The sequence below is a fragment of the Homalodisca vitripennis genome, chromosome 1 (assembly GCF_021130785.1).
Source record: "Homalodisca vitripennis isolate AUS2020 chromosome 1, UT_GWSS_2.1, whole genome shotgun sequence".
Lineage (NCBI taxonomy): Eukaryota > Metazoa > Arthropoda > Insecta > Hemiptera > Cicadellidae > Homalodisca > Homalodisca vitripennis.
In genome coordinates, this window is record NC_060207.1 from 133,348,063 (window position 1) to 133,372,877 (window position 24,815).

Consider the following 24,815-nt stretch of genomic DNA (forward strand, 5'->3'; position numbering starts at 1 on the left):
AAACACCTTGTATATATATATATATATATATATATATATATATATATATATATATATATATATATATTTAAGTCATATCTAATATTATATTCCTCTGACCGAAGTTATCGCAATGTATTTTCGGTGTTCAATGTATTGGGTGTTTCAGAAACGTGTTTCGTATTGCGTACTTGTCGCGTAGAGCTCAAGATTCATTAAAAACACGATGAGCAAAAAGGAATGGCAATGCGAAGACTGCCGGACTTAAAAAGACAATTCGTCTCTAGAAAGCAACAAGTCAGTATCAACAGCGCTAACTAAAGACTTTTCGTTTAACACTATCGAATCATTCAAGAATGAAATGTCTATGGAATTTAAAAACTACAGCTCGGAATTCTGTGAATTTTAGAAAGTCGCTCGTTTTTCTTTCAAGCAAGATAGATACTTCTAACATCCTTATAGAGGAAATGAAGACGGAGTTAAGGAAATTAAGGAGAAAAACAGGGAGGTACGTCCTGCTGCTGCTCTTAAAGACAAAGGAGGCTGCAAAGGACAAGAGCAAAAAGTCGTCTGGTGCAAAGACGGTAAAATATTTTTAAGGAAGGAAAGTGGTGAGAAAGTTATAAAAATCTTAAGCGAAATGCCATTGTACGAACTGTAATGCTGAACACGTACACTGAGGAAGGCACGAGTTACATAAATGAGGGGTTTTATTTACAAAATATGTAAAGAATTTTGATTTCAATTTATTAAGAAATACACGAAATGGAAAGTAACTGTTTTTATTATTTTGTTTACCGTGGAAGATGTAATTACTTTTATTTTTGTAGATTTCAGTGAAAATATTGTAACAGTCATAACTCAAAATTGAGTTCCATTCACCAAAACATCAGGAGCCTTAGAACAATTTTTCGATTTATTTATGATTAATGTAAATAAGTTATAGATTATTATGTTGATTTAATTGTTTTAACTAAAACTTAGATTTTTGATAATAAAATCACACATTACAAAATATTAACTTTTTCAACATTGTACAACTTTAAAAATGAAAATAGAGCAGGAGGTATATGCTAAAATAGGCTTGAAAATTAAAAAAAAATATTAAAATGCAAACAGCATATATTCTAATATTTTAGAGCTTAAGATAAATAACGACATCTATAATGTGTGTCATATTTACCGTTTACGTGCGTATTCTGAATTAAATTTTATTCTTGAGTTGTAGAATATGCTAAATATATAACGTTATTTATGTCAGCAGTGATTCACTTAGAAATTACCGATCACAGCGTTGGTACAGGAAAAAATACTATAGTTGACAAGACAATGTTAAATTTAACTTATGAAAAATTTAATTTTGAAGGCTCAAAAGAATATTTAGCGCATAGTGACTGGTGCAGTGTTTTGAATTTAAACGATAATTTGCCATAGAGGAATTTTATAATATTTTATGTAAGGGTTTAAGTTTAAATAAGCAAGTAATTACTTTTAAGCCTAAGGTTCAAAAAGCCAAACAAATAGTCTTTGAGTAAATGAATGTTTACTAAACAAACTAAAAACAGGAAAACACTGTTGAATTAATTATTTTAATAATTTTAAGAACTGTAAGAAAGGAAAGGGCACGGAAAGTGAAATTCTAAATTTTACGTTAGGTATATATAATAGTTTGAATGACAGTAATAAATGTTGCGATGTATTCATTGATTTTTCGAAGGCTCAGCATACTGTACTATTTTACCATGCAGCAGCGTTGAATGTACGTCGTTGACATATAACAGGAAAAGGATTGGACTGAGTATAGAGCCCTGAGGAACTCCATAACTCAGTTGAATCGGTTTGAAAAATTGGTATGAGATCTGAACCATTTGAGTTCTCTGACTTAAAAATGATGCCATAAGAGCAGCACGCCTCAGATGCCATGGGATTCTAGTCTGTCAAGCAGTAATTCATGGTCAACGCAGTCGAATGCTTTAGAAAGGTCAAGGAACACACTCAACGTGTGATCCTGACGTTCTAGCCCCTCTACAGCCATATCAACCAGACTTACCACTCCGTCTACTGTCGATTTATTTTTTCCTGATTCCAAATCGGTGCTTAGAAAGGTGGTTGTTTTTATTTAAGAAGTAAATCATTCGCGTTAGAAAATGTTTTTCAAATATTTTGCTCAGACCAGGCAAAATTGAGACGGGCCGATAGTTATTTATTGAACAGGGGTTTTCTTTCTTGAACATTGGGCGCACTTTTGCAATTTTTAGGAGAGAGGGAAAAACTCCACAGTAAAAAGACAAATTGACTAATTGAGTCAGTGGTTTCACAATATGCCTTGAGCATTTTTTTCTTAACTACTCGTACATAGATCTCAATTCTAGATCATTTGAATTTTTAGCTGGGATCACAACACACAACGCACACACAAGCTTGAAAGCTCACTCGTTGGGAACGTGAAAGAAACGTAGTCTACGAGAAAACACGAAGAAAGTTCACAACTGTTTTAATGTTCTCATAAATATGATGTACACCTGAAAGTTTGAAATATGATATTTTGCATTATCGATCACAAAACAAACTTTAATTAAATACCTATACATACTAGTATCTAACTATAGTTCAATTCAAACGAGGAAACTCTACAATGATGAGGAACAGTATTATCAAGCATTACGGCAAATCTTGGTAAAACCACTGGGTTATCTGCAAGTCACTGATAACTATTACTAAGAAATAAACCCGAGGTGGGAGTGAGACGGTAACCAACCAGTTCAGATGCCAACAAATCTACGATTTTCCTGTTCTTACTGAGGTACTTGTTCTCTGACCGGCTCATTCGTGAGCGAACCGTCTCAACAACCGGTCATGTGTTACAGAATGTCTGTTGGTATTCTTTCCATCATCCTACAAGGTACGTGTTCCATGGGTCACATCAGCATATGTACAATACAGTGCGCAGTATAAAAACTCTATCTGAAAATGATTAAATCGATTTTAAATTAGTTCCGATACCTAAAACCATACTAATTATTTATTCCATTCCGATTCATTCACTTCATTGCAAACATATAGGCTACATTATTATAGTTTAACATGAAAAACAATAAAACCTGATTGTAGAAATTTCAATTATGACTTTTGGTGTATATAAAGCCTTGGACACAATATTTTGACCATTTGAACATTTATAACTGTATAAAGATGATCGAATGGATTTGGCCATTATCATTGTACAATAGAAGGTTATATAAAATATAAACAAAATCAAATGAAAATGTGTTGATTTAACTTGTGGATGCTTGATATGCATTTAATTTGCATTTTAAAGGGATAAAAATAGTAAGATGTTTTGTTCACATCAATAATAACGTTAAATTCCGTTTCATCTTAACAAATTATACAATGTTTCAATGTTAACGTATAAATAAACATAAATACGAATATTGTTGTGTGATAAGTAATTTAAACTCTCCTCTCTTTTCTGAGTACAATGGTGAACACAGTTTTTTAATATCTTAATAGGTTAACGGTTATTAAATAAAATTCAACTATTTAATCCGTAATGGTTTCATTCTTGACAAATTTACGTTTTTAATTTGTCTTTACATATACATATACAATAATATTGTATTGCTTGATTATTTAATAATTTGTGCACGGTTAAAATCATATTGTCTAAAAAAAAAAAAAAAAAAAAAAAAAAAAAAAAACAACTAAGGTTGGTTTTATAACATTCTTTATATTTGTACCCAACGTAAGATAGTAATTTTGATATCTGCTTTGCTCTTCTGATCAAGCACGAGCATGGTTTATATTAGATAAATATTGCAGTTAAAGGTGAATTTTTACGTCAAATTTGAATTGTATTATCTGGATAGTAAAGTCTATGTTTAACAGTGATTGCAGAAACAGTTGAAACAAAATTTGCTGTTTCTCTTAAGCTTACTCTATGCTTTCAAACTATAAGTGTAAAGAAATTTAAAATAGTAATTAAACGATATAAACATATTATATTTCTTTTGTCGCATTATATATGTTTACAAAGAACAGCTGATTCAATTTGAAAAGGCTCTTTCACTTAATAACATATGTTTGCTGCAATGCATTTCTTACGGGTATTTCTGTAACTTTTAGAGACCAGTGGGGCGGAATCCTGAATCGGGAACGGGATAAAAAGTGATAAAAAGTATCCTATGTCCTTCTCCCAGTTCTTAGCTACCTCCCTACCAATTTTCAGCCAAATCAGATCAGCCGTTCTTGACTTATACATAGTGTAACTAACACGACTTTCTTTTATATATATAGATATATAGATATTTATTTTTATTATATTTTCTTAATCAGAGCAGAAAGGCAGGAAAATTTCGGCATCAGAAATGTAACTGATTCGAGCCAGAAAAGCGTGTTCCTACACGCACAAAATCTGATATAAGGACGAGTAAAAATGTGATTTAACTTTTTATACTTTTATTTATTTTTAAATTTATTAACCATGGGCACTGAAATAATAAGTATCAGGTATATGTTAACTTCTGTTTGAAAAATATCATAGGGCTCCATATTACATCATACATGCTTTCACGAGGGAAGACTACTTTGATTATGAAAGTTATTTGCGAAACCGTGGGTAACTGCTGGTTTCTAATACATCTACTTTATAAAGATTTTTATTTTCCTACAACAATGTAAAATAATAAAATGGGTTTAAAAGTATACTGTAAATACCAATGTTCTTTTTCATACTCTATACCACTGTAAATCCTTTCAGGCCATGAAAAACAATTGTACAATTTCAAATATTTTCATAGTGTTTAGGTTTATTTTTATTTATATGCCTATTACCTAAACATATTTTCAAATCAAATGTTTTTATTTTTGAGATTAAGCAAATAATCTGTTCTTTGACTACTATTCTTTGAGATGTTAGCTATGCACATGTCAAAACTGCAAACCCTTTAATATACGTAGATTTGTCTGATTTCAGCTCAAATATTTATACACGCTGTTACTGGTTCAGACCCTAAAACGAACGTCGAATTTACAAGGTTTAGGAGGGAAACACCGTAAGTAGTTTCTTTTTTAGCCTACTTTATTGGTATACCAATGATTATAAGTGTAGTAATATCTTATAGCCTACATTAGTCATAAGATGTCAAGAAAAGCATAACCAACATTCTCAAGACTCATTTATTATAAAACTTCTGAGTCACTTATACTATCATAAATCTACTGGTCTATATTTGTTCATATTGTGTAAAAAAATTTCCAAACTTTTTGAATTTCTCAAAATAAGTTAATAAGATTAAGACTAATTGACACTACATTAAATTTAGTTGTAATATCCTTCAATGAACAAGTAATATCCTTGGTTTTAGTAGTACATTTATAAAATAATTTGATACATTGATTCTACTAGTGACTGCCCCACAGCTTATTCTTGTTCGAGTGCTGAACCAAGTCCGTCAGTTTGTCAATTTGTCCGTCGGTCAGTCTGTCTGTATTTTCTTCGAAACATAGTTTATAGACCTGTGTAGTTTTCAAGAATGGGTGGAAAATTCAATGTGCGTGACCTGAGAGGTCTTATTTGCACAGACTGACAGAGCAGAGTAGACATTGTATAGTAAATTTTATTATCATGCTATAGTAATTCACAATATATTCGTAAAATCCTTAATCAAAAATCAATTTTACTATTAAAAACAGTAAAATAGAAATGAAAAATATACTAAAATATAAGTCAATACTTTTTATATAATCTACAGTCACATTCATATGCAAGTACCTTAGTAAATAAAAATTATTAATTGTATTATTATTACTTTTAACTACACACAAGAGAAATTTAGTCACGACTCCTTTTGGCTGCCATGGTTTTTAACTGATTTAATACGTTTTATAGCGACTTTTAATGTCTAATATTCTACTATGATCTTTTATGTAATTATTTGTTCATTTATTTATTTCACTCTTTACGTTATTCCATTTTCAAAAACAAATATTAAAGAATCAAAAAAGATGGTAAAAATATCTCATTGGTTGCCTACAATTTATTAATTATATTTTTATTAGGTCATATTTTCCTACACGTTATTTTCTATAATTTTGAAAATTTTTATCTCTTTATATATATATATATATATATATATATATATATATAAATATATATAATATATGGTTGCATTAAACGACATATTATTTAAGTAGAATATCATATTATTATCCTCAACTGTTTTCCATCGTGCCTGGTTACAAAAGTACCCAAAATTTAGAGATTTCACGAGAAGTTACTACAATTTCTGTTAATTTTTGTATATTCAGGCATACTGCATTACCGGGCTGTGGACTATGAAATTAAAAAAAAAAATGTTTCTCCACCAAAAAGCTGACAACACCAGCTTTAAAATAATCTGTATTTTATTAGCAGCATTATAAAAAGTGAAATTTTACCAGTTCCGGCGGATGTCAGCTACCACAACATCCGCAGAACGGGGTGTATACCTCACCACAATGCCTGTCCGGAGATGATAGATCCGAGTGTCGCAACCTGCCCGGAACAACTGTCCCCAACAACTGGCTTCTCAAGTACCATTGCAGTCCTAACTATAATCTTAGCTCTGAAGTGGAGTTTTCTATCTGCAACAACGGCACTTGGCAGAACCCATTGCATTGTCTCGGCAATTCTGGCAGCACGACGAGTAAGATTTTGTTCCGTTATTCTAACCTTTGTGTTGTATAGATTTTTTTAAAATACAATAATGTTGTATTTTGTTAATAGAGCTTGATAGAATTTATTAAAATCTTCTTTGTTTAAAGTTTGTTATTGACGCTGGAAGGTTTGATAGGGTAAAAGGGTATCGGACATTTGCCATTTTTATATGTTACAAGAGGTGTAACACAAAGTTTCGAAAATTGGAATCCATCCTCTTCGTCTGGTGGAGGGGATTTTGGTTTTAATACGTACAAAAATAAAGAACAGAACATACCAAGAAAGGGGAGTTTGGTAAGGCGAATGAAGGGAGAAATGCTGTTAATGTGGGACAAACACTCGTTAAGTTCAGTGTCTCCATGAGGGAAGACGACGAATATGTCAACCACGTATCTCTCTCCACCATATGCTCTGTTTGAACTGAGTTGAAGCCAGGGATAGTAACTAGAGGGTAAAAGCTACCACCAAGATGAGGGAATGGCGATGGTATAATCTCTATAGCCTATTTTCGCCCAAATATTTATGGAAGAATTTGAACAAAAAACCTTTATGTGCCGGGATTATCGGAGAAAATTAGTAGAGTAGGCAAAAAATATAATATTAAGCAGCTGTTAGAACAAAAAACATTTTTAGAGAAAGTCTCGTAAAAACTAAACAAAAAATGGGACGAAGGACTAAAAAATTGTGATTACAGTATAACACGTTCTTGTAATAGGGAATACATAGGTGAGACAACGGCCACTAAGTGTGAGAATTAAAGAACACAAAGAAAATACAAAAATACATTGGTGGAAAAGTCTAAGATTGCTCAACATTGCTAGTCTGAAAATAATCACATCAAATGAGCGGAAGCCAAAATAATACATCGCGAGGGGAATGTTTCAAACGAAAACTTATTGGGGCTTCATACAACAAATTAGCATACTAACAACTAAGTCATCCTTCGTTCAGGTTAGAACACCTTGGTTACCAATATTACAAAAAGAACTACCGAATAAATGTACAAAAATTATACCAATTAAACAAACCTTAACCAACAAAATTCGTACCGGGTACACATACCACAACACCAAGGTCTAGGACCAAAACATAGGGCCGCTAGAAGCGGATTGCCTTTACCCCTTCCCCCTCCTGACCATCGCCTTCCTGTCCCATTGTTTCTGAAGACATGACACGGTGTCGAAGAAAGAGCCGACATCGGATTTCTTGATAGTATCCCACTTTCGCCTGTGCTGATGTTATATGTGATTTTGATTCTCGTACTCGAGACTTGCATTCTGTTCAGTGACAACGCCTGGACTGAACTCCAAGCAGCCTTTGGGTGTGTTTCGACCTTTTTCTTTCCCTTCTTTTCTTATTTCTGTTCTTTATTTTTGTATATATTAATACCTCCCACGACCTGACGAAGAGGATAGATTCCAATCCTCGAAACGTGGTGTTATACCTCTAATTGTAAAATATAACGATGGCAAATAAAGAACTTATAAACAGTTCCTGCATTAGTTTAATTATAAAGCTCTGTCAAGATTTACAGAATGTTTTTATCATGTGGGAAGCAGCGAACTCAAATAAATAAGAAATAAACAAAACAATTAACTTAATAAAAAAATTAAACTTGGGACTATCTTTACTAGAAAATAAAATTTACCACTAGATTTACTGTAGTTCTGTCAAAATTTTTGGAAATAATACAAAATTTATAAAATGTTGACCCAAAGTTAGTTTTGCAATAAGTTATTTTCTATTTTATTCCATACCAAAGACAATAATTTAGTTTTTTCATTGTTCTATTAAAGTTTGTTGGTACGGTTTCTTCACATATATCCAGTTAAAAAGTTAAACGTAAAATATCATTTTAGACATATTTGACAACCTATGGGAAATTCTCAGACCTACCTTAATCAACAATTTCATTCAGTTTTTATCAGCCTCTAATAATATATTTGATTAAGTATGACTTTGACATTAGTTATGGCACAGGTCGCACAACCTAAAAAACTAAGTATGATCAAGTTTGAAAAGGTTTGTTATATTTTGTGTATCAGATAAAAATAACTGATGGAATGAGTGAAGAAGCCCTGTGTATTAGTTGATATACAAGTTTAACAGATATTTATATAAGATCATTAATGGATACGTTAGTGATTAAGAAATCTACACTTTTACTGTGGGATAGTGAAACATGACAACAGGAATGAAAAATGTATCTTATTGTTCCATAGTTACTCATACATTATACACACACTACATACATTACACAGAATTCAGTATATTATTACAATGCTGGACGAATTATAAATACTCTTAGATTTTAAATAGTATAAATCCGTTATTTAGCGGTCTAAATCTAGTCTAAATCATTACTTCAACTTAAGCGTACTAGAACATACGAAAATTATAAATTGATGCATATACCAATTGTGTTATATATTAAAACTATATACTAAGTAAGTTGCATTAGTGTTGAATAAACTTTCCGAGTTACAATTATTTGAGTCCATGGATACAGTTGAGTTTAGCAATAATTCTTAACCCGGATGAGTTATGATTTTAGTCTTTAACTCATAAGCTCAGAGGTAAGAACTAGGCTGATGTTAACAATTGCTCGAACTGCTCAACTGTAGCGAGATACTTGCTTTCTTAACAGTGAATCGTCCTTAATATTATCATTATTTTAACTGTAATAACGATCATGACATCGCAATATTTACTCATTTCAAAAGGGGAATAAACTATTCCAGGAATTGGTAATTTATTTATATGTATTATATATGTTCTCTGTTAGAAATTAAGTCTTGTAAAAAAATTACAGCATTTTGCACAACTATTATTAGACATTTACATTTGGTAGTAATTAAAATTTGTTATGATTGTTATGAACCAAATAAGAATTGAGTTTTACTTGTCATAATGGTTTAAGAATACTTTTATTCGTAGTCTTACGTAACGTTTACTGTTTAGCTGATTTAATTAATTCAAAAAATATTCTACGTATCCCATAACATCAGTTTCTAAGATACAAAATTGATAGATCTCTGACCAGAGTAGTCAAGTTTTAATTTCCGTTTTAACGATTCTTGTGTATGAATCATTTAGCTTCGAAGTTTCTTAAAAATGATAAAACAATTCTTTACCCTAATAGTGATTAATATTCTACGATTGTGTGAATTTTAAGTTTTAATTATAAAGAATGTTTAATGTTATGGTTCGAATCATATTTTAATTATGTATCTTGCAAAAAATGTAGGATGGCCACTCTGACTGGGTAATTTTTTAAATGTTTAGAAAACTCTACAATGTTAAAACATCCTGGCAATTCTGAAATATTGATATTCTTTTAGAGCACAAACATATGAATACGCGATTTACAATCTTTAATGGCAGACTTGTGTGAACAATACAATGTATTATTACCAGGTAAATCAACATAAATCTATAAATATTCATACCTGTATACAGAATGTGGCTTATCAACTAGTCCATCTACGTTGATTCCTTTAATCCTGAATGGCTCGACAACTCACCAAGGAGAGTACCCCTGGGTGGCCGGGCTCTACAAAAAGAGAGACGAGAAGTGGGAACTGTTCTGTGCTGGGACTCTCATCTCTCCACATATTGTGGTTACAGGTGAGATATGTGTCTCTCAATGTGTGAGTTATGTTAGTTTCGTCTTCAGAATATTTGGTAAAGTTGTAAGGCAAAGTTGATTTACACACAAAGCAGTTGATTGCAATCTAAGAGTTGACCAGTTGACCTACACTTTGCAAGCGTTTGTTATCTTAGTGTGCGAATACTTGTAATATTACTAAATCTCATAAACACATTCTACAAAATTCTAAGAGTGATTCTAAATAATAAAATAAATTTACTGGATACGAATTTGGGAGCTTAAAAAATGTATATATTGCTTGAGTTTGTTAAATTTATTTGCAATATGTCTAGAATTTGAATCTCTATGTTTTGAATAAGCAAAATCGTCTGCCATTGCAGCTTAATCTAATTTATTTATACCAGAATGTAATTTCTCTATTCTTTTTTCAAGCTTTGTTCCAGGTCCCAGATACAGATAGCCTGGATTTAATATTTTGATTTAAATGATTTAAAATTTTATTTTCAACATTTTTAATATCAGGTGTTATGGATTGATTATTTTTTTGAATACATTCTTATTCTTTTTATTAGATGTGATTTGTTCTTTGAATTTTTTGAATAATTTCTTTTCTATTTGTTCAAGTTTTTTTGATTCTGTAGCAATTCTCCATTTATTTAAGAAAAACTCAAAAGTCAACCTTAAACAAGACAACGAAAAAATATACAGTAATTTACCGATTTTTTGTTATTTTCAAAAGTTATAGTAAATATTTGATAATATTTCTAAGTTAGAAAGATTATTTATAAATTGACTACTTTTTGGTTTTAGATTGTAAGGGACATGCAATTATTAATAAATAAAAATTCATGAGACAAAAAATAGATCGTCGTAGGAAAGGAAGTATCATTTATTGACTTTATCAATTTTACGCAGTATAGAAGAATACCAAAGTCCTGACAAAAGTACCAAGACTTAAACAAAGCTCTAAACAATAAGAAGCAATTCTAAAATTAAACCATGAAATAATTGAATTTACAGAATAATTTTTAAAGTAAATTAGCGATTTCAACCTCTGTTGCAGCTGCTCATTGTGTAGTGGATGAAATCAGTGATGCTGTTACTGCACCGGAAAACGTCAAGGTTGGGTTGGGGAAATACTATAGAGATTTCTACAAAGAGGAAGCCTCCTCTGTGATTTCCGACGTATGTATAGTAATTATATATTTATAGTTTATATTTAATTTATAATTTAGTTATAAGTAATTTATTTCATAATTTAGAGCTTTGACTCACACAGCAATAAATAGGTCACTCTCATACTTACCGTATGCTTGATAACCGTTTATTGAATGTTAACATTTCTGAACTTAAGTCTTTAGTGACGCGTGTTATATGTTAGAAATTGGTTGTAATATGACATAATATTGAAACCAGTAGCTGTAATAATGGTTTATTATTCCTGCAATAAAATACATGGTAGTATTTTCATAAATAACCGAAAACCATTCCATATTATTTAACAATCTTGGTTCTAGGAGTATTAAATCTATTAGAGAAAATAACATTTACAAAATATGTCCATATTTTCCAATTGAAATACGAGTATCTAGTTAATAACTAAACTTAATGTATTCTCTTTCAGATAATTTAAAAACACACACACACACACGTATACATGTGTATATATATATATATATATATAATATATATATATATATTATATATATATATATATATATATATATATGATCCGCAATATGTATACTCACCTACATGGCGAGATCCGTTTTCACAATGAGGTCCGATACCACGGAGCGCAGTCTAAACGGACTGTTTTTTCGTGTTCCTGGCGGTTCGAGGATCACGGATATACCCGATTAGTTCCGATTTGAGTTGGACCTCACCTTGCTAGATTTTATCACAGTGTGTATGTGTATGAGCTTCCGAAAGTCGACACCACGTCGCGACACCGTCGCGCTACATATATACATTAGGATCTCACCTTGTCATTGTGTGTGCGTATAGCCCCTCCAGTTATACGACTGGCCCTCCCTCCTTCTTTCTTTTGCACTTATCGCGATCGTTTTTGTTACAATATACGAACGACCCCCACGGTCCTTAGAAAAGTGGTGTTGTTAAAACTAATGTGCTCTTCGGACTGCTATGTGTTTTGAAAACATTTCCAACAGCCCATCAACTGCTGATTGCACGGAATTATTAAATAATTATATAATTCACGAAATAATCTTTTACCAATTCGGATTAAATATTTAAATTGGGTTTAAATGCATAAATTTAATACTATAAATTTATAGTATTCATTTTATGCACTTAAAATATAATTATAATGATAAGCGATTCGTTTATTGTAGGCCGAAGTACGTTTCGTGATTTATCCTATTATCTTAAACCATAACAAAAGTTTTACATAAAGAAGATATTATATTTGGAACGCAATTTGATAAGTAGGCCTAATACATTTGATAGAGTAACATTAAAGAATTGTAGTTTTAACTTTTTTATGAATGCCACACGGGCCGTGTGATATATTAGCAACACCATATCTCGCATAAAAACAAGCTTCACCGAGGTTGCATGCACATTTTGTTGCCTATAGTCCATTTCATCCTGAAGTGCCCTTCAGACAGGCAGGGATGTAGAACAGATGTTTAAATCTCGCCCGACAGATGCAAGAGGAATAATTGTCGCAGCCTACTATGTAAGAGGTTTCAATGACGTTCAGCAAAATCCCATCGAGTTACATGCACCGTCATAGAACGCATTCTTGTTAAGTAGTATTGAACTTTTTTGCAAAGTTTAAAGTACACAGATGGAATATTTCCCGAGATATTTTTCAGATAAGTAGAAAACTCGTGTCACATGTTAAGGTCATATAACTACAACTAGTTTTCTATAATTTTATTGGTCATTATTGTAAATAAGTTACTAATTTTTATACAATTTGACAACACAGAATACCAAAAAATGAAACGAAATTAACTTGGCTGTGCTTTATAAATTGAACCGAGTTAACTATTCAATGTAATATTCAATGTTATGTTTCTGTTTTAAAAATTACACTAACTTCCAGTTTGATGAAGGTAAGACTGTTGCTTTTACCCTACCAAAAATTTCTTGTGTGTATCTGGATTTTTCTCACTCATAAAACTATATTTTTAGAAGGTAGCAATAAACTACAAAGTACAATATTTAGTTTTGTTTCTAATTTATTATTACAATAGTAATGATACATAGTTGAATGTACATTAGCCCTCCGCCACCCCTCAGTCACGGGTTTACTTACAGGACTAATACGACTCCTTGACGACAATTTGAAGGACCCAGCCGATCATAATATATAAAAATATAGTATGAACCATGGATTTTTCAAGGGTGGACGTCAGGTTCTTTGGTTACATCAGCGCGTAGGACTGGGGAATGACTTTTCTACGGCGAATTTCTTTACCGCTGTCATCAATTACATTGGTCTCAGCAGTAAGTAACACAGCAGATTGATTTTATTACGGATATCTTCACTGAATTTGGGTGCCACTTTTTAATGAATTCACTGATTTTGGAATGTAAGCCGATAGACTTATACTCCACCCTTCTCTTTATTGCATACCTTAACAGGCAACATTTCTTATGGACGGAAACTGAAAATAAATTGGTTAACTGGGATTGTGAGTTTATTTGAGTCGCACGTAATCTTCATAGCATGTTTATGCTCAAGTTTTGAATTTCAAAATGAATTTTAAATTTTGATTACCATGGAAACAATATTTTGTGATTGTTTCTATGATGATTTCTTTTATGACTTTATTTTGTAAATTTTAGCCAGCAAACCAATTCAGATGAGTGCTCAGAATGCACTTGGCGAAAGACTATATGGTAAAGGAAGTGACGATCGCACTTTGTTGTTTAGTGCTCAGTAAGAATATGAATAATGTTGGCGATAGACTGGTCTAAAAGTACAAGAAGTGTCATCAAAATTAAGCATTCAATAAACATTTTGAAAAAAGTTCAAATTCATACGTTTTTGGATAATTCTTAAATACAGCAGATTGTCTGTCGTAATGACTTGTAAATTGCAAAATAGGTTATATAAAGTCTGTTTTTTAATACTGTAATTGATTTTACCCAAACAACATATGCTTCACAGATCAAAGAGTAAGGAAACAACCTAACACTTTTTTCGACAGTCTGGAACCTATTGAAAACAGCTATCTGGTTATTTGGCCAAAACAACCTTGTACTATATAAAATATTATCGAAATACGAAACGTCAAAATTAGCGACGCTGCGGCACTCAAAGGGTTAAGAATAACAGCTATTCTGTTGGTATTCATAGAAAGTAGAATCAATTATTTTTCAAGATGTTTCATTTTTAAAATAAAATGTTGCTGTCCACTGCTGGAGGGCTGAGAACTCTTCACATCGGTCATCTTATATTGTTCACTGGGACCATCACGATCCTGTAAATGGCACAAGAACGACCCATAATTGAATTGTATGTGGTTTTCTGGTAATACATGTTCTACAATACAATGCTAGGGTTAGGGATTATGACTGACCTGTCGTAAAAGCTCTTGATGTGTTGTTATTTGTGTAGTCTTGTTGTATTATCTCTACATGTTATTACCTTTTGAGTTTTGATGTTATGACTTTTTTATGTATATTGACTGTGTTCACTATCATTTTGTGCGTACTATTCAAACTTTTCTGTTGTTATTTTCTAGTATATTGCAGTTTCTTTGAAATATACAGGGTGTCCCAAAATTACAGGACCAAACTTCACCAAATTGTTCAGGAGGTCAAACTGAACGAAAAATGTTATATAATGTATAGTCTTATCTTGCTTCGTTTACCTTAGATCGGCCATTTTGTTTTTTTACATACAATTAATTTTATTTTTAATACGGGTTTACCGATTTTGTTGAAACTTGGCATAAATATTATAAACATGAACATAAGTAGTAAAACAACATATTTTTTAAATCTTATGTGTATTTTCAAAACGGCGGCCATTTAAAATATTAAAACTTAAATAACTTGAAAACCAACCGTTTTTTAATGGCCGCCTACAATTTAAAAATTTTTCCGCCTACAATTTGTGCAATTCATTCCGATTCCAGATTGAGCTTGTATTAACACGTAAAAGAGTGACTAGTATACGTCTACTAGCCTACATCGCGAATTGGCTGAGCGTTAGCGAAGCTTCAATAGTAGGAGGGACATTGTGAATTTTATTTATGTTTAAAAACAGAACACCCTCCAAAAGAGAACCACGTGTTTCAACCCCCGGTAACATTAACCCCACCCTCTCAGAATTTACTGGTATAACCAGATATTCCCCTTAGTAAATTAAACCTCGGATAAAGGTAATAATCTAATAAAGGTTACTGGCTTGGATTAGGTACTCTTCAGGATTGTATTGAGTACCTGCACAGAGTAATCCTCTTCATAGTATGCTATAAATTTCAAATTTGGTACAGTTGTCACTTAGACGATGAAATTGCCAGAAATTAATATATTAAAACTGGTCAGTTTAATTTTTAATTACTCTAAGAAGTTCCTTAAAGCTGACCAGTGTAGTCTTTTCTCCCAGCTTTGTTCTGCCCAAACAAGAGGTCTTAGGTGAAATTCAATAGCAGAATCATCTTAAATTTCTGACAAGAAAGGTCCAGTCACTTTTTGTCATATCTCTAACGGTTCACCCACAAAACGCCCTCGAAATCAAAAGTCCGGGTAAATCCAGAAAATTAAACTACGGTATATTCTTTTCACTTCCTGGCAAACCTATTCTCAGACTTTATTCGTCACCAAATTCTTCTGTCTCCTAATTTTGCAAACACATCACTTAACTTTTCTACGAAATTTATTAATTCCTTTTATACACCACACATATATTAACTGAGCGTTAGCGAAGCGTTACAACCCTCACGATTTTCGAGAACGGTTACAGCTGTGAACACGAAACTGGAAACTTTATCTCCGAATTCAATATAATTTAATTCCTCTTATCCCTGACTTTGCTAACACCCGAAATGGGGCCTGGGGGCGCAGCCCCCAGCGAGCCGAAGGCGAGTCGATGAAACAATAAATCGACAACAGCAAAGTCATGAACTTCATAGGTCAAAAAAATATTACAGACATAGTTTTTATTATTTACATAATGTTTTGGATTGCCATTTGTAGGCTTCTGTTCTAATAAATTACCGAATAGGTACTGCTTAGTGTAAATATTAAGCCCAGTTAAAAATTAATTTTTCTATCCATTTATAAATATATTACTCTGAATGATTAAAGAAAATACAAGGAGAAATTAATAAAATACAATATTTTATTTAGTCGTTTATGAGACAATACACACTTCTTTACACTTATTATTATTTTGAACAGCTTAAAGTTATAATTGAAATCGGTGTTTTTGATAAGAACGTGAGTCATAGTTATATGTAACGCTTATTTATAATAAATTATTTTTATGACTTGACAGGTACGAGAGATCGTGGTGCCCCAGCACTTCATGGGGAGGGCCGCATACTATGCTCTGGACATCGCCATTCTCGATCTGAAAAGAAGAGTTCCGGTTACGGCCTTTGTCATGCCCGCCTGTGTACACTGGAATTCACTGAATGAAAATTTCTTCGGATCCACTGGACATGTGAGACATTTGTTTTATATATTAGCATAAATCAAAATCTATAGTTTTGTTTATCACCAGGCAACAAGCCGGTTTAAAGGTGCCTGAACTTACGTATATATATATATAAAGAGTGTCTAGGTATATAAGTGGCAATGTATGCAGTATCAAGTGAGAAAAAAAATGAAAATTATATATTAAAGCAGCACGTGTAGTGTTATAGAAGCTTATTAATGGAGGGGTCGGAAAAATGTAAATTATGTGTATATCCGCAAGTATATCGACATTGAACCGACCAATAAATTTGTAATTTTGCATGAAACTTCATTTCTGTACACGCAACATCGAGTTTCCTGATAGTGTATCTCCCTCTATTTTGTTGAACGTTAGCTAAAACTTTTATGGTCTTATAGGTAAACGTGATGGCTCTGAAAAATCATGAAATAACCGAATTTGTAAACATAAGTGTCTCAGTCACTCGAAATTTTAGTATATGAATAGTAACACATGTTGGTTTGGTCGGTACGACTTTCATACGTTTATTCAGTAATGAATTGAGATATAAACTTGAAATGTATATTTTTCTTACCCGTCAATGAGGAGTCTGAAAAAATTCTTTTATGTCTATTTGTATTCCGCATGACAATTCAAGAATGAATTTTTTAGGATTATATACTTGAAATGTTGCAAGCACCTTCAACGAAGCCTGTTACGCGACATGTTGGCTGGTATACTACTTCCTATCTTGTCTATAACAGTCCTGAGTATAGAACAATTCCTGAAACGCAGCCAATTCGGATAAACTCTATTTATACTGATTTGTAAAAGCCTGACTCTGGAATAAATGTTATCAATTAGGAAATTCTACGAAACAATTGTCGATACATGTTTTTGTTAATTATAAATATACTCACTCTTTCCTTCATGAATAGAGTTGTATTAGATCTGAATTCTAATATAGCAGTTATGAGCGTGTGTTATATCCATGTGTTATATTAAACAAACGAGCACAGCGTACCAATGCGTGTGTTCTACCCATGTGAAACAAACGAGCACAGTATACCAATGCGTGTGTTCTACCCATGTGAAACAAACGAGCACAGTATACCAATGCGTGTGTTCTACCCATGTGAAACAAACGAGCACAGTATACCAATGCGTGTGTTCTACCCATGTGAAACAAACGAGCACAGTATGTCAATACGACCCCTTGTGTTATTTATTGACGTGGTAGATAAGTTTATGTTTGGAAACAACCTTTTAACTTTTTATTTTATATATAAAATGACTAAAAGGAGTGTTATGTTTTGTATTTATTTATTTAATTTTTTTATGGTTTTAAAAACTAATAAGTTTCTATAACCATAAAATCTTCTTGAGTATATTTAATTAAAACAGTGTTATTTCCATAGTATATAAGTAATTTAAATACGAGTATATGCCACACCCTGAAGCTATAACTAAATGTACTTACTGTAGTAAATTAATATTTTTATCCTCAGCCTATTTATTTTGGGCCGAGTACAAAATTTCCCGCTCTTCATAAAAATGCCAGTAATTATTTGTATAAAAAAAAAAACATTGTTTTCAACAAGACAGTTACTTTAAAGCGCCACGTCACTAGATTAATAATAATATAGGAAATATTTAACTAGAAGGTATGTAACTTAGATTTCCGTTCTCCGTTATGAACATAATGTAATATTGTTGCTTTAAATACTCAAATAACTGAAGTGTGATGCTACTATTTATTTTGGTACCTGAAATATGTAAAGAGATTAAAATAATTTAACTCATTGAGAACATTTTTGGTAGCAAATTATGATGAAAGATGTCTTGTAGAACTATTTTGGTATAGTTGTGTATGATACCAAACTACACGTTTAAAGAGTTGAAAAGTGAAGATTTTTTCTCAATATATCGGACTTTCACAAATATAACACCTGATATCCTCAAACAAATTCAATATATTGCTATATTTCCATTTCAATCAAAATTACACAAAGTTTATAATATGATTCTTTTTTTCTTTAAAAGAAAATTAATTAATTCAATGACCTAAAAAAATAAACACTGCCTAGTTGTCTAAAACTTTAAAATTAATTTGTCTGTTAAAACTTAAAATTCTGTAATCTCTGAAAAAATATATTTTAACACGAAAGACTTGACATATTCTTTTACTAACGCATCGAACTCGCAGTGAGACTACCATAATACATTAATTAAGTTATTATAATGTATATTTCATATTAAAAAATAATTTTTATTCAAATCGCTTTCATAGGGAAAAATTACCATTGCAATTTTATTCTGAAAAAGTTATAAAAACGGCTTATTATGGGCTGGTGTACCCAACTTTTCTTATGGAATATATAATGCCTGCGCAAAATACTAATTTGAAAGAGGCTTTCAGTTAAAAAAGAAAGCAGCCAGAATTATTGCAAATTTAAAATTTAGAGAGTCGTGCAGAGATGCCTTGAGAAGTTTAGGATTAAAGAATTTATCTTGTATTATATTGTCGATACAAATGTGATTTAACACGATGCGTGACATCCATGAATATAATAGAAGGGGAAGGGACAACTTGAGAATTCTGTTTCACAGAACGATGGCTTATGAACAACTTCTAGTCAGGTTTGTGTCATAGTCATCAACAGACTCCCGGAATGTATCAAAGAATTGGCAACAAAGATACATTTTAAAGCCCGAGAGATCTTTTTGGTGTCGAATGCGTGTTATTTCGTTGGCGAGTTCACGACAAACCGCTGGGATCATTAAAACTTTACTGGTTGTTAAAAATAGAATAATGTACTATGCGTCGTAAAAATTGGTGTTAAATAATTTTATTCTTAATGAATATATGTATAACTAGCGGACCCGGCGCGCTTCGCTGCGCATTTCAATAAGTTTCCCGCGGCTTCGCACGCAATTTCCCGTTGAAAACAGTACACTATATTCACTTATTCATTTTCTATCACATTCTAAACCTTGCTGAGATAATTGATAGTCGTTCCTTCGTGAGCTTCTTGGGCGCATTATGAAGGTATGTACCACATTCCTGATACTTCTGTCAAAAAAAAAAAACAACTAAGGTTGATTTTATAACATTCTTTATATTTGTAGCCAACGTAAGATAGTAATTATGATATCTGCATTGCTCTTCTGATCAAGCATGAGCATGGTTTATATTAAATAAATATTGCAGTTAAAGGTGAATTTTTACGTCAAATTTGAATTGTATTATCTGGATAGTAAAGTCTATGTTTAACAGTGATTGCAGAAACAGTTTAAACAAAATTTGTCGTTTCTCTTAAGCTTACTCTATGCTTTAAAACTATAAGTGTAGTAATTAAATTATATATAAATATATTTTTTGTCGCATTATATATGTTTACAAAGAACAGCTGATTAAAAATTTGAAAAGACTCTTTCACTTAATAACATATGTTTGCTGCAATGCATTTCTTACGGGTATTTCTGTAACCAGTGGGGCGGAATCCTGAATCGGGAAAGGGATAAAAAGTATCCTATAACCTTCTACAGATCAAGACGAACAAATTAAAAAAAAAAATTAGGCGAATCCGTCCAGCCGTTTGTGAGTGATGCTGTTACACACGAACAGTTTCATTTTTATATAATAGATTGTAATAATATAAGTTATACATTCTCTTATTTGAAATAATTCGAAATAGTTTTAACATTTTTTTCAAGTTATTCAGTAACTAACATAATTTCTTTAAAAGTTATTCATTTCTTGTTCTTTCATTTTAAAATTTGCAAATTAATCTATGTAATCTTCAACGCAGAATCCTAATGGTTGCAGATGCGAGACGTGCTCATTATATGCTGAACGGGTTTCGACATGAAGTGATTAAGCGGAGAAGTAGGGAGACGAAGGGAGGTGGACAGGATTGGTAGGGCACATCCAGGATACAGACAAAAGTTTTTGTTAAAGGTACTCCTGGAAGGCATTGTTAAATAAAGATACTTCTGAAGGTATCTCTGCAAGACTCTCTAAATTTTAAATTTACAATGATTCTGACATCCTTCTTTTGGAACCGAAAGGCTCTTTCAAATTTTCATTTGTGTAGGCAACCCACAACTGTATTGGGTCCGCGCTGCAAACCAAATCCGCAAAGTGTCTTTCCGTCAGTCCACATTAAAATAATGAAATCCGTTCAGTTAATTAACGTACTTTTCTCGAAACAAAACTTGATCTTAACACCTCCTCTTAACTTTATACTTTCAGTAAAAAGCTCCTAATGCATCTATCATTATGGTTAACAATTATATAACCAACACTATGTAAAATAGTCATTTTGCTGGCTAGGGAAAGGACAAAAAATGTAACGATGAGTAATACAAATCAAGTAGGAGGGGTTGCACCGATTTGAAAATAATGGGAAAAAGTCTTTGGGTTGCTGGCTGGGGTTTAACAAAAAATGGAACAGCGACTGATACAGTGCTGGTAGCAGAACTGGCCGCAATTGAAACAATATTTCAGTTTACTGGCTGGGGTATGACAAAAATGGAATAGTGATCACAAAAGAGGTGGTGCCAATTGAAATTAATGCCTTCGTAAAATACATTTCAGGTTGCTGGCTGGGGTTTTACAGAACATGAAACAATAAGTGATGTACTCTTATCTGCTGAACTGACCCCAACTGAGTTTTCAGCCTGTATAAATCAACTACGACCTGCCTTCCGAAGATTACTGACACAGGACAAGTTTTGTGCTGCTAGTAAAGATGGTAGGAATTATATTGAGACTTATACATTATTTATATAGTTATGCAGTATTAGTATAGTAGTTTAATAACCGTGGCAGATAAAATATATAAGCTACACACACTGTTAAACGGTTGTCATACTCTTACATTGAAGTAAGGGAACAGCCAATGGAGAGTGTTATAGAAATATATTTAACGTAAGTAAGAGTAGATTCACACCTTAATGCTTCAAACTATTTCTCAATAGGCTGATCCAATGAGAAATGGCGGCGTGTGAAAGAAAAGAAAATAGTTAACGATAAATATTCTGAAAAACATTCTTTAAGATAACAAGTTGACTCAGGACATAAAATAATACAAGATAAAGCAAGAGGCATCTAGTACTAATTTTATTGTAGATGTACTTACCACCATAATACATGCTCAAAGCGTTATCCTTCTGTTATTTGGCAGAATACCGGAAACATCTGTATGAAATTGTGAATATAAATTTGAGCTGCTAGGGTTAAAAAATTATTAAGGAATTTCCAGACCTATAACATTCTGTATAGTTAGTTGTAACTAAAAGTTATACTTTAGAACTCGCATGAATTTGTAAATTTCTATAACTGCTATTCGTAAAAGTTGTAAGTTTCAAATTTATTAATTAAAATATTTTAATCTTATTAATTTTTAGTAACCTGTATATTTGATTTAACTCTAACTGTATTATAACATTACTTATAGGTGGGCAGATAGACAGGCTGGACAGCGGAGTGGGATTGACATACCTGGAAAATGGACAACACTTTTTGGCAGGACTTGCAAGCACTAAAATTACTAGAGAAACAGTGATTTCACTATTGACGAATATCCAGAATCGAGAAATACATGCTTGGCTGGGGGAACAGAAATCTCGTTTGGAACGACTACACAAAGAAGATGTGATTTAAATGTTTATATTGTTATAATTTAATAAATGTATTTTTACGTCTATTCTCTAAGCGTTTCTGATTTTCTATGAACTGCTACAAAGTGGTGTTAACATAGACTAACTGTTTCACCTGTTATACTCTGTCTCTTTAAACACGAAATTGGAGCTGACGACGCATGTAGTCAGTCCTTTGATTTCTGCTTGACTGGTAGAAAATGGAAATGTTTGGTTTCTGTTGCATGCTCTGCGCATATTTTTTCTTTAGCTTTATATTTTGTGTATGAGACAAGCTCCGAACAGCCTTCCTTCCCTGCGTCCTATGAACCTCGCACACAGCCGGGTGCTGGGGCTCGTGTTCTGTCCCTATTAGGGAATTCAGGTCCTTGGTCCTTTCTCCTGCACTTCTAGTGAAGCAAAAGTCAACGCAATGGGTGTTGGGAAGGTCGTCTCCCGCGTCATCAATTCAATCCCCTCTCACTTGTTGTGTATGTGCGTAAGGAGTGGCTTTCGCGTGGTGGTTTTTCGTTTTGTTTTAATATCAAAGTAATGCATACAACATTAAGTAGTGTCAAATCAATAAATAAATATTCGTTGCTTCTGTGTGGTATCTTTCTCTCAAATAGCCAACTACATCGTCCTGTTGGGTTGAAATTAAATATTTTAGCGTCAATAATATTTTAATAATATCTTAATTTAGTGTAATACGTTATAATAATAACATATGTTCGCGTTCGCGTATAAGTTAGCACACTTCATGTACATATTATACCTGAATCTTACATCATTACGTGTTGTATATTTAGGAGCATTTCTGATTCGTATTAAGTAAACAGTATTTCCGACGCCATAACTGGGTTTGCCTTGTTGCAAAAAAAAAAAAAAAAAAAAAAATAAATAAAAATACACAGGTCTCGGAAACCTAATTTGGTGTACTTCCAACCCTTGTCATAAACTTCTTTGGATTCCAGTCTAAAACATTCCAGTTCGATTAGTTCAGTTTTTATCTTGTTGTACATACGAAGAAAATATAATATACATAGGTAGGAATGAGAAGCCTAAATACGGTCTAGGGAAAAACCCTATCTACTTTAGTTATAAAACGGAATCCTTATTAAGTTCTTGCAATATTTCAAAATAACAGTTTATAAGATTTCCTGTTATAGAAGTCTTGTTTTTAAGGACTGTAGTGTGGGACAGAATTTAAAGTAGAGGCATGTTAGATTTCAATTCTCTATTTTTTCTTAAGCTACTGTTAAAATGCCATGTCATAATGACAAGCAAGCCCACCAGTTTCGAGCACTTTGAGTGAAAACATTCACAACTATGTAAATTAAGATTGGTTTTATAAAGCGTTGGTTTTATAAAGCGTTAAAATAGTATTTAGATTGCATTTCTGATTCGCCACTGGCGAATGGACAAAACATACGGGTTTAGAGATCTCTGAAGTCGTAGTAATAAATACTCGGCGTTGCAAAGTTTACATACGAGTTTAATTGTGACAAATAAAACCTACAAGCACCACTTTGTCAAAATGAAATTGTGGCTAGCCACGTTGCTGGAAAAAAGAGTAACAATGATATATTGGGGGGCGAGGGCCTGGTGGTTACAATGTTATTTAGAATTTTGCGTACGAACTTATTACTAAAAAAACGTTAATATTGACTTCCCTTCAGGTTGATGTCGACTCACTCATCGCGGCGTCAGCATCTTGGCTTCAAATTGCGGTTTTAGTCACAACAAGGAAGAAACAAATACAAATACCAATTGATTTATTGATTCCAAATTCCAATTACATTGCATCATTTTACATATGATAATTGTTACAAATATTTATTAAATTAATACACTATTAGCTTACACAGAAAAAAACATGTAATAAATACATCTATTGACAAGGAAATTAAAAAAAAAAAAAAAAACAGAAACCGAACGTTTTGATAAAGAAGTAGAAGTAAATGAACATCTACTTACAATACAGTAAATCACTTGCACTATGTTATACAGCCTACAATAAATTAAATATTCAAACCAAGTACATACATTTTAATTTCTCTATTTAAAGAAGACTACGGCAGAATATAAATCAATATTTTCAGGTATACCTCTGCCCAGTCGCATCGTCACATACAAAGGAGCGGTATCTCCCAGACTGGTGTGTGCGAAATGAGAACTGAACAACGCTCGGACTCTGGTCGCGGACCGAGGCACAAAGAATCTGAGTTCCGGTAGAAGTTCTCCACAGTCGATACGCCCATTCA

The 24,815-nt window shown here is 32.4% G+C and overlaps 1 protein-coding gene across 1 annotated transcript; it reads left to right on the forward strand.

Moving 5' to 3' along the window:
- Positions 1 to 2,734: 2,734 nt before the first annotated feature.
- On the forward strand, positions 2,735 to 22,619 carry LOC124371578 (clotting factor C-like). The gene is made up of 8 exons (XM_046829930.1): positions 2,735 to 2,881; positions 4,955 to 5,033; positions 6,421 to 6,665; positions 10,136 to 10,303; positions 11,350 to 11,471; positions 16,768 to 16,935; positions 21,509 to 21,665; positions 22,371 to 22,619. The coding sequence occupies exons 1-8, from the start codon at positions 2,836 to 2,838 to the stop codon at positions 22,574 to 22,576; spliced, it is 1,191 nt and encodes a 396-aa protein (XP_046685886.1). The 5' UTR covers positions 2,735 to 2,835; the 3' UTR covers positions 22,577 to 22,619.
- The last annotated feature ends 2,196 nt before the right edge of the window (positions 22,620 to 24,815 follow it).